A 12,305-nucleotide genomic window follows, 5' to 3' on the forward strand; every position below is an offset into this window, starting at 1 on the left:
AATAGGACAGACATCTAACATGCCTTTTATTTTACATGAAGGAACACCAGCACAGCTGCATTAGTGTATTTTGGGGTTTTATCCATTTCTGTCTATCAAAATCTGCTTTGCAGGAATATTGATCATTTCATATATCCACAGGACACAGTAATGGTCTACTACATGGAGAACATAAAGCCAATCCAGGTGAACTGCAAGGAGCAGGTACCCTAGCCTACTTTAAATACACAGCATGTCTAAGGAAAATGAAAGTAGCAGCACCTCAGTGAAGTTTCTGGTGGTTTAGTAGTCTGAATTATTTCAGGGTAAACCCATCAAAATCAATTTGCATCTCTTTTTCCTGTAAAACAGCACAGTATTTGGGAGTCTGTTAGAATTTGAGTAAGCCATATACCAGTTGGAGTTGAACCTGAAAAGAGATTCTTCTGTGGTAGAGAACTAAAAAAAAATCAAAATTTTATTCTTTAAAAATATGAATGAAGTGAATGAACTCTAGCAAGACTGATTAAAAAACAGATGGAAAGCACACACGCACACACACGCATTCACACACACAGAAACAATGTTAGAAATGAGCAAGAAGGGGTGCCTGGGTGGCACAGCGGTTAAGCATCTGCCTTCGGCTCAGGGCGTGAGCCCGGCGTTATGGAATCGAGCCCCACATCAGGCTCCTCCGCTATGAGCCTGCTTCTTCCTCTCCCTCTCCCCCTGCTTGTGTTCCCTCTCTCGCTGGCTGTCTCTATCTCTGTCGAATAAATTTTTTTTAAAAATCTTTAAAAAAAAAAAAAAGAAATGAGCAAGAAGGCACCACTATAGATCCTGAAGACTTTAAATACATGCAAGGATATAATGAATAATTTTAAGGTTTAATACTTTCAAATTTTAATTGAAAAGGACAAATTTAATGAGAAATGGAACTTGTGAAGCTGACAAGATGAAACAGAAAATGGTAATAGTCTGTAACTACAAAAGTGTTTTCATCTGTATGTTAAAAAATTTCTTAATAAATATCATCTCCCCTAGATAGCTTCACCAGAAAATTCTACGAAAGATTAGAAGAAGAAAGATTAATCAGACCCAAATTCCTCATGAAAGCAGAAAAAATCCAAGGCTGGTTCACTGAGGAGCACCAGCATTTTAGGTGTCCCCAAAACAGGGCAAGTCAGATATCAGAAAGGTGGCTGTGACCTAGGACACGAATAGTAAAGTGTAGAAGTCAAAGAAATGGAGAAAGGAACAATTTTAGGAGGGAGATGTTGAGCAATATTTGTAAGTGCTAGAGATAGGGTAATTGAAATTAAGATTGACAATTGTCCTTTAGAGTCCGTAGTTAATTTTGGCAGAAGCATTCTGCTTTTTTTTTTTTTAAACCCACAGTTAGGAATATATTTTCTACCATGCTTTAGTACAATCATATACACATACATACGATCAATATAATTGTCTCATATGACAGTTTAATGTGCAACACCTCATGATGCTTTTAAAATATATCATTCTATTTATGGATCTGATGACATTTGCTGAAATACATTTATTGCATGGCCCATGAAATGTGCTCAATGAAACAGTAGTCAGAAGCAAACCACCATGAGCTGAGAGGTGATTAAGAAATGCGAAGTTCCGAATAATGAGACTACTCAATTCTTTCAATAAACCTGGCTGTAAGATGAGAAGACAGCAATAAGAAGTGAGTTTCTTCAAACTGAGGGCTTCAGAGGAGAGGGGGGTGGGAGAATGGGATAGACCGGTGATGGGTAGTAAGGAGGGCACGTATCGCATGGTGCACTGGGTGTTATACGCAACTAATGAATCATGGAACTTTACATCAAAAACCAGGGATGTACTGTATGGTGACTAACATAATATAATAAAAATATTAAAAAAAAAAAGAAGTGAGTTTCTTTCAGATGTGTCTGTCCCCAGGGAACAAATAATGCTATTCATAATTGTTCATTCTGAGTAGTTATATTATTACTACACTTGGTTAGTATGTCAAAAAAAAAAGTGAGTGCTACAGCAAAACAAAAAAAAGGAAAAGAAGAGAGAAGAGAAAAGGAAAGAAGGAAAGACAGGAAAGGAAAGGAGAGGAGAGGAGAGGAGGAGAGGAGAGGAGAGGAGAGGAGAGGAGAGGAGAGGAGAGGAGAGGAAAGGGGATAGGAAAAGAAAAAAGAAAACACAGCTAATTTTTTTAAATGGCCTATTTAAAATGTTTATATAGAAGTTTAAATCAGCAGGATTTGGGTTAATTGCTTCCCATGGAAGTTTATAAAGTGTTGTTCAAAATAAATCATATATCATAGTTTAATTTTGCTTTTGTTTCCTTTGCCAGATAAGACATATCTTTTTTTTTTTCTACAGCTGATGTCAAAGAAATTACTGCCTATGTTTTCTTCCAGGAGTTTTATGGCTTCAGGTCTCACATTTAGGTCTTTAATTCATTTTGAGCTCTGTGTGTGTGTGTGTGTGTGTGTGTGTGTGTTGCAGAAAAGCGGTTCAATTTCATTCTTTTGCATGTTGCTGTTCAGGTTTCTGGAGACCATTTCACCATTTGTTGAAGAGACCATCTTTTCCCAATTGTTTATTCTCACCTCCTTTGTCATAGATTAATAGTTGTGGGTCCATTTCTGGTTTTTCTGTTCTGTTCTATTGATCTACGTGTCTATTTTTGTGCCAGCAGCACACTGTTTGCATTACTAGCCCTTTGTAGTACATCGTGATATTTCTGGTTTTGTTCTTATTCACAACTGCTCCGCCTCTTCAGAGTCTTTTGTGGTTCCATACAAACGTCAGGATTATTTGTTCTAGTTCCATGAAAAATGTTGGCATGCTGATAGGGATTGCTTTGAATCTGTAGATTGCATTGGGTAGTGTGTACGTTCTAACAAATTGGTTCTTGCAATCCATAAACATGGAATGTCTTTCCATTTATTTGTGTTGTCTTCAACTTATTTCATCAATGTTTTATAGTTATCAGGGTACAGGTTTTTCACCTCCTTAGTTCAGTTTAATCCAAGGTATTTTATTCTTTTTGGTGCAATTGTAAATGGGAATTTTTTTTTTAATTTCTCTTTCCTGTACTTCATTATTTGTATAGAGAAATGTGACAGATTTCTGTATATTAATTTATTTTGTAATTTTATATACAATTATTCAATTTATATACAACATTCAATTATATAATTGAAATATCAGTTCCAGTAGTTTTTGGTGGAGTCTATAGGGTAACTATAAATAGTATTAAGTCATCTGCAAATGAAGGTTTTTCTTCCTCCTTACCACTTTGGATTCCTTCTATTTCTTTTTCTTGTTTGATTATTGTGGCTATGAATTCCAGTATGCTGTTGAATAAAAGTAGTAAGAGAAACTATTGGGACTACACCAAAATAAAAAGGTTTTGCAGAGCAAAGGTAACCAACAGCTGAACAAAAGGAAAACTACTCAACAGGAGAAGATATTTGCAATGATAGATCTGATAAGGAGTTAATATTCAAAATGTGGTAAGAACTTACACAACTCAACACCAGAAAGCTAAACAACCCAATTACGAAAATGGAAAAAGGACCCAAATAGACATGTTTGCAGAAAAGACATACAGATGGCCAATAGGCATGAAAAGATGCTCAACATCACTCATCATCAGGGAGCACTGGGTGTTATACACAGACAATGAATCATGGAACACTACATCAAAAATAATGACACACTGTATGGTGACTAACATATCATAATAAAAAATAATAAAAAATGGAAATACAAATTGAAACTACAATGACATATCTGTCAGAATGATTAAAATTAACACAAGAAACAAGAAATGTTGGTGAGGTAGTGGAGAAAAAGGAACCCTTGTGCACTGTTGGGGGGAAAGCAAACTGGTACAGCCACTCTGGAAAACAGTGTGGGGGTTCCTCAAGATTTAAAAACAGAACCACCCTAGAATCCAGCAATTGCACTACTGGGTATTTACCCCAAAATACAGAAACACAAACTCAAAGGAATATACACACCCCTGTGTTTACAGCAGCATTGCTTGCAATAGCCAAAATACAAGGAGCTCAAGAGTCCATTGACTGATGCAGGATAAAGATGATAGAGTATATATAAATATGCAACGGAACGTTATTCAGTAATAAAAAAAGAGTGAAATCTTGCCATTTGCAATGACATGAATGGAACTACATAGTATAATGCTAAGCAAAATAAGACAGTCAGAGAAAGACAAATCCATATGATTTCACTCATATGTGGAATTTAAGAAACAAAACACCAAACAAACTGATGGTTCCCAGAGGGGAGGTGGGCAGGGGGATAGGTGAAATAGGTGATGGGGCTTAAGGAGTGCACTTGTCATGAGCACGGAGTAATGTTTTGAACAGTTGAATCACCACATTGTACACCTGAAGCTAATATAACACTGTATGTTAACTATACTAGAATTAAAATAAAAACTTAATAAATAAAAAAATGTACAATTTACAAGAAAAAAAAAGAAGAAATTCAGGCTACCCAGGAAAGAATTAGAATATTTCTAATACGACAAATAGCTAAGAATCTGCCTTTTTTCTGTCTTTTTCTGTATTTTACATGTCATTTGGTTAACGTTCTATTGAGTTATTAGATTTTTAACAAGGTAAATAAATTACTACCGCTAACAAAAAAAAATGAATAAAAAAACTTGTAAAAACTCAACATTTTAAGGAAAATGAAATAAATCATATGTAGATTTTACTGTCATACAAAAAGTAATGAGATCAGTTTTGCTAGACAAAAAAAAAAAAAAGGACTAAGACATCCCTATAAGGACTCGAAGCTGTTTTTCCTTCAATCCTAACACAGCATCAGAACTAATTTAGATGTTTAAATTTACAGCTTCCCTTGTATGAAAAATATTATGAAGCAATTACTTACTTTTCTTATCTTGAACTTGATTTTGTCTCTCGAATGTAGTCATTTCCTGCCTACAAAGGAAAGAGATAATAACATGAGACTGCCCAGTCATGTGAAGCGGAAAACACACTGGAAAGAAAGGTTCATTGCTATCAACCTAATGTCGCTGGTACATTTACAATTCAAATGTTCATTAAAATTAAAAGCTTGCTTACTCTAGTTGTTTCTGAAAAACCACGAAATATAGTTGATAACACTGTGAGACTGATGGGTATGTTAATTAACGTGACGAGGAGGATTCTGTCACAAAGTATACATATATCAAATCACCACACACACTTAAAATATTTTAAAATTTTATTTGTCAATTATAACACAATAAAGCTGAAAAAAACCAAAAATCTAGGAAAAGAGGGGTGCCTGGGTGGCTCAGTCGGTTAAATGTCCAACTCTTGATTTCAACTCAGGTCATGATCTCAGGTTCATGAGATCGAGCCCCGCAGTGGGTTATGTGCTGGGCATGGGTCCTGCTTGGGATTCATTCTCTTCCTCTCCCTCCACCCCTCCACCCTTGCTCTCACACATGTGCACTCTCTCTTTCAAAAAAAATTTTTTAGGAAAAGAATAAGAAGCAGAAAATAAAATTCCATATTTTATGAAACTTAAGGAATTACTAGATTATCATACTATGTATAATACCAAATGTATGAAGAACAGATGTGCACTATAATAAAATTTGGAACAATTTATTTTTTTAAAGATTTTATTTATTTATTTGACAGAGAGAGTGTGTGCTCACAAGCAGGGGGAGCTGCAGAGGGAGAGGGAGAAGCAGGCTCCCTGCTGAGCAGGGAGCCCTAGTCAGAACTTGATCCCAGGACCCTGGGATAATGAGCTGAGCTGAAGGCGGACCTGAGATGAAGCCAGATGCTTAACTGGCTGAGCTACCCAGGCATCCCTAAAATTTGGAACAATTTAAAGGAGAATATTGAAAGCCAATTTATTTCTCTGCTGTCCTTGATGAGGAAGTCTATATCTTTAAAGGTAAATGAGAAGGTCCTAAAAATTCTGAACATGAATTTACAGTGACCAATATTATTAAGTGTGGGTTGTTGATGAGAGAAAATAGAGATTTTCTCTACAGGGACACACCACAACAGAGAGTGAGTGGTTAAGAGGGGATGGAGTAGCTAGCATGTCACCTTTTATTTCTCTGTGTCCCAGACTCCCAAGCTTGAAGGGAAACGTAGATACAGAATCTTGCAATGACCTGCCCACATCAAAGAGGGCAATATGCACAGAACAGAGATGTGTCCAGTGCAGAGGGGAAAGAGTATTTGGTGAGGAGGCAGTCTGAGACCGCACAACAAAATCAAAGCCTGAATCTTAGCTTATTTCTTCTCTGTGTCCTCCCCAAACAGATACACAAAGGTACAAGCACACCATTTTATTTCACCTACTTCCATTCAAAGTACTAAGGACAAAGTTGTAAACATTACTAGATTAAAAATAATAATAATAATATACAAAGAAGAACAATGTATTAAAGGCAGGTATAATCATCAGTTAATAATTATTGTTAAAAAATTGTAATAAATGGAGAAAGAAAGTGGCCACCATAAAGCAAGAAGACAATGGAAAGGAATGATTAAAACAATATTAAAAGCATCAATAAGTATACAATCAATTCTTTTTTTTTTAGTTTCAGAGGTAGAATTTAGTGATTCATCAGTTTCATACAATACCCAGTGCTCATTCCATCAAGTGCCTTCCTTAATGCCCATCACCCAATCACCCCTTCTCCCCACCCACTTCCTCTCCAGCAACCCTCAATTTGCTTCCTATCGTTAAGACTCTTATGATTTGCCTCCCTCTCTGTTTTTATCTTATTTTATTTTTCTTTTCTTTCCCCTACGTTCCTCTATTTTGTTTCATAAATTGCACATGAGTGAAATCAAATGGTATTTGTCTTTCTCTAACAGACTTATTTCACTTAGCATAATACCCTCTAGTTCCCTCCATGTCATTGCAAATGGCATTTCTAAAACAAGCCAGCAGCATGTAATGCATGCTTTAAGTGAACATTAAGTGATAGAAAATGAGAATGTAGTACGGTTATAGAAAGAATAGTAAAATGGAAAAAAATGATCTCATACACACAGTTGTTGATCTTGGAGACGAGAACCACATAAATGAAACAAAAGTATTGAAAGATGTAATAAGATACCTGAAATAAAGACTTCAACCTGAAAATGTATTTTATGGGGGAAAAAACCCACAAATCACATGGAATCTTGAGATATGTAATAGCTTCTGAACTTCAAGAATAAATAATAAATTCTAAAACATCCATGAGGAAAACACTTATTGTAATACTAATTCGTCAATGAGATGAGCTTAAGGTAGCCCAACCTTCCCACCTGAAGCCAAGCCCACAAAGTGGTGAGGAAAATAAGATGACGAGAAGAATTCTATGATTCTCCAAGAAATGAAAATGTGCTGTCAGGTACGTTAGTACCCAGGGAATATAAAACCTATGAGTTCTTTAAGGAAAAGGACAAATCAGAAGATGACTGTAAACTGCATTTGAATATTATAGAATGCAAAGTCATGTTACAAAGAAGTCGATGAATGATGAGTCTAACTTGCTCAGCCAGCTCTGTCACTGAGGGTCTGGCCATAAAATCCAAATCTGTCCAAATTCACATTGTGGATTATCACCGTCTACTACTGACTGTCTATCTTAAATAGAATGAGATAGTTCTGGGTCGTGTGGCTAGCTGTAACTTCCAGACTGGAACTATCCCTAGATTTTCTTCCTTCCTTCCTTCCTTCCTTTCTTTCTCTTCCTTTCTTTCTTCTTTTTCTTTCTTTCTTTCTTTCTTTCTTTCTTTCTTTCTTCCTTCCTTCCTTCCTTCCTTCCTCTTTCTTTCTTTCTTTCTTTCTTTCTTTCTTTCTTTCTTTCTTTCTTTCTTTCTTTCTTCTCTCTCTTCCTTCCTTCCTTCTTTTCTTTCTGTTCTTTCTTTCTCTCTTCTTCTTCTTCTTCTTTTTCTTCTTCTTCTTCTTCTTCATTACTATTTATTGACCTGTGTTATGGATTAAATGGTGTGCTACCCAAATTAATGCCCAGTACCTTTGAATGCAACTGTTTTTGGAGACAGGGCCTTTACAGAGGGAATTAAATTAAAATGTGGTTGCTGAGGTGAGACCTCATCTAATTTGAGTGTTGTCCTTATAACAGGAAATTTGGACACAGACAGGCATAGAGTGAAGATGATATGAAGACACAGGGAGAAGACAGGCCTATAAGCTAAGGTGAGAGGCTTCAGAAGAGACCCACTCTGCCAGCACTTTGATCTTGGACTTAGGGCCTCCAGAATTACCAGAAAATAAATTTCTGTTAAATCTTCCAGTCTGTGGTACTTTGTTATGGCAACCCAAGCAAACCAATGAAGCTTTATATGTAGAAATTAATAAGGCAATATTAAGTGTTAATATGATAATCACCCTTATCCTCTTTGTTTCCTGAAAGGGAGTTGCCTGCCATTCCCCCATCTAGATTGACCCTTCCACCACATGCATCTTCATACATGTTAGAAGATAAAGACAAACAAATTGCCCTTCTCTCATTTCAGAACAAAGATGGACAGGAGATGACATGATAAAGACAAAACCACAAACACCAGCAACTCTTATGAAATGTTACTTACTGAAATACTTAGAATCAATATGAAGCAAAGAAAAAAACGAGCATTAACTCAAATGAAATAGTAGCAGATTAATTTCTCTCAGACAGAAACAAAAAGTAAGAAAAATAAGGACATAGAATATCTGAAATACATAATTAATCAGCTTTCTCTAATAGATAAATTTCAAATTATGATCCTTAAAAAATTATCATTGGAATCTTCAAAGCCTATGAGGTATAATAGACATAAGTCTAGCTTACACTTATTAAATGCTGGTTCCATCCAGACATGGGCTAATGTCTGAACGTTAATCTTTAAAATGTTACTTTTACAACCACAATCTAATGTTGCAGTATTTTTAATTTTAAGACTATTTTCCATACAAAGAAACAATAATTTAAAGAATATAAGTAATATAAAGTGATGCACAATACATGACAATGAACTTTGATAAAACCCACAAGCAGATACTGATAATAATGCAATAAAATCAGAACTTATTATTAAAAAAATAAAACAATGTTTGGAATTAAAAACAATCAAGTCCAAGAAAACATAAAAAGCAAAGTAACAAAATATTGGGCAATAATATTATTTCCTTTAACAACACATGGGATACAGAGCTAATGGAATACTACTCAGCCATCAAGAAGAATGTAATATTGCCATTTGCAACAATGTGGATGGAACTAGAGGGTATTATGCTAAGCAAAATATGTCAGTCAGAGAAAGACAAATACCATATGATTTCACTCATATGTGGAATTTAATAAACAAAATAGAGGAACATGGGGCAGGGAGAGAAAAATAAAATGATAAAAACACAGAGAAAGGCAAACCATAAGAGACTCTTAACTATACGGAAAAAATCGAGAGTTGCTGGAGGGGAGGTGGGTGGGGGGAAGGAGTAATTGGGGGATGGTCATTAAGGAGGGCACTTGAACTAATGAGCACTGGGTGTTGTATGAAACTGATGAATCAGTAAATTCTACCTCTGAAACTAACAGAAAAAAAAAGAAAGAAGGAAAGAAAGAGAACTGATTGTACTTATTGTTGCTTTTAATGTTTTAATCTCTAAAGATTTTATCATTCCTTTCCATTGTTTTCCTGCTTTATGCTACCCACTTTCTTTCTCCATTTATTTATTATTTATTTATTATATATTATTATTTATTTATTATTTTTAACAATAATTATTAATAGATGATTACATCTATCTGCCTTTAATATGTTTTCTGCTTTGTATGTTATTATTTTTTAATCTAGTTCCTGTTTACAACTTTGTCCTTAGTACTTTGAGTGGGAGTAAGTGAGAAAAAATTTTTAATGTTATAGAGCTATGCTACAACCCAGCAATTGCACTACTAGGCATTTACCCCAAGGGTGCAAACATAGTGATTTGAAAGGGCACATGCACCCCAATGTTTATAGCAGCAATGTCCACAATAGCCAAAATATGGAGAGTCCAGATGTCCATTGACAGAAGAACAAATAAAGAAGAGGTGAGATATAGCGGAATACTACTCAGCCATAAAAAAGAATGAAATCTTATTATTTGCAACAACATGGGTGGAACAAGAATGTATTATACTAAGTGAAATAAATCAACCAGAGAAAGACAAATACCTTATGATTTCAATCGTATGCAGAATTTAAGAAACAAAACAAAGGATCATAGGGGAAGGGAAGGAAAAAATAAAATAAGACAAAATCAGAGAGGGAGACAAACCATAAGAGACTCTTAACTATAGGAAACAAACTGAGGGTTGCTGGAGGGGAGGTGGGTGGAGGTATGGGGTAATTGGTGGATGGACGTTAGGAGGGCACTTGATGTAATGAGCAGTGGGTGTTATATGCAAGTGATGAATCACTAAACTCTACCTCTGAAACTAATACACAATATGCTAATTAAATTGAATTTAAATAAAAAATTAAAAGAAAAAATATTGGAGAAAAAGTTATATTTTACATGCCCCCATTTTTATTTTTTTATTTTTTTTAATATTTTATTTATTTATTTGACAGAGATAGAGACAGCCAGCGAGAGAGGGAACACAAGCAGGGGGAGTGGGGGAGGAAGAAGCAGGCTCATAGCGGAGGAGCCTGATGTGGGGCTCGATCCCATAACGCCGGGATCATGCCCTGAGCCGAAGGCAGACGCTTAACTGCTGTGCCACCCAGGCGCCCCTACATGCCCCCATTTTTAAACAAGAAAAAATTGAAAACACAAATATTAAGTTTTGAATTCAAAGCAATTAGAATAGCAACAATGAAAAAAAAAACTAAGGATAGCAAAAATAAGAACCTAATGAAGATAAAAGCAATGACAGTGACATCCTGGAAAAAAGCAAAACAGAAGTCAGATCAGTGGTTGCCAGAGGTTGTCAGTGAGGGGAAGGGTGATAAAAATATTCCATATCTTGATTGAGATGGTGGTCACATGACTGTATGTTTTTCTAAACTTATCAAACAATTTACCTAAAAAAGGATGAATTTTACTGTGCTATACCTCTAGAAACCTAAACTTTAAAAAGCTAAATGACTTGGAAGAGCTCATACTATACCTTTGGTAAATATGTTTAAAATTATGAATTAAATGATAATATTCTAGTGAAAATGAAATAACCAAAATGGACTCAGGAAGATGTAGAGAATAGAACTTTAAAAGAACATCATCTGGCCAAATTAGCCAAAATGAAACTGAATTTAGTTCTAGCCCATATAAGTCTTTTTTAAAGATTTTATTTATTTATTTGACAGAGATAGAGACAGCCAGCGAGAGAGGGAACACAAGCAGGGGGAGTGGGAGAGGAAGAAGCAGGCTCATAGCGGAGGAGCCTGATGTGGGGCTCGATCCCATAACGCCGGGATCACGCCCTGAGCCGAAGGCAGACGCTTAACCCCTGTGCCACCCAGGTGCCCCTAGCCCATATAAGTCTTATATAATATATTTGATTGCAATTGTCTCAGGTAGTCAGAACAGTTGAGTTCTTCCTTACCAAACTGACTGGTTAAAGTTCTGTGAGTCCCACTCATAAAATTTGCAGCCACTGCAGAAAACAGCATGGAGTTTCCTCAAAAAGTTAAAAATGGATCTACTCTATGATCCAGCACTTGCACTACTAGGTATCTACCCAAAGGATACAAAAACACTAATTCAAATGGATAAATGCATCCCGCTTTATAGCACCATTATCAATAATAGCCAAACTATGGAAAAGAGACCAAATGTCCCTAGACTCATGAATGGATAAAGATGTGGTGTATATATACAGAGTGGAATATTACTCAGCCATCAAATAAAATGAAATCTTGCCATTTGCAGTGGTGTGGATGGAACTAGAGGGTATTATGCTAAGTGAAATAAGTCAGTCAGAGAAAGACACATACCATTTGATTTCAGTCATATGTAGAACTTAAGAAAGAAACAGCGGTGCCTGGATGGCTCAGTCACTTAAGTGTCCAACTCTTGATTTCAGCTTAGGTCATGATCTCAGGGTCATGAGATTAGCCCCAGGTCAGGCTCTGTGCTGTTCATGGACCCTGCTTTGGATTCTCTCTCTTTCCCCCTCTGCCCCTCCCCCTTGCTCATGCTCTCTCTTGCTCTAAAAAAAATAAAAATAAAATAAATAAAATAAAATAAAAATTGTTTAAAAAGAAACAAGACAAACAATCAAAGGGGAAAAAAAGAGAGAGAGAAAGGCCAAACAACAAACAGACTCTTAC

At 35.8% G+C, this 12,305-nt stretch overlaps 1 protein-coding gene across 4 annotated transcripts in view; it reads right to left on the reverse strand.

Annotated features, from left to right (window-relative positions):
- The window catches only part of GCSAML (germinal center associated signaling and motility like), a 67,805-nt gene that overhangs the window by 35,566 nt on the left and 19,934 nt on the right, over positions 1-12,305 (reverse strand). For all 4 annotated transcript variants that reach the window (XM_008712030.2, XM_008712031.2, XM_040622687.1 and 1 more), the window contains one exon: positions 4,912-4,961. In XM_008712030.2, coding sequence (XP_008710252.1) covers positions 4,912-4,961 — 50 coding nt within the window. The remainder of the gene's footprint in view (positions 1-4,911; positions 4,962-12,305) is intronic.

This window comes from Ursus maritimus, unplaced genomic scaffold (genome assembly GCF_017311325.1).
Source record: "Ursus maritimus isolate PB19 unplaced genomic scaffold, ASM1731132v1 scaffold_5, whole genome shotgun sequence".
Taxonomy (NCBI): domain Eukaryota; kingdom Metazoa; phylum Chordata; class Mammalia; order Carnivora; family Ursidae; genus Ursus; species Ursus maritimus.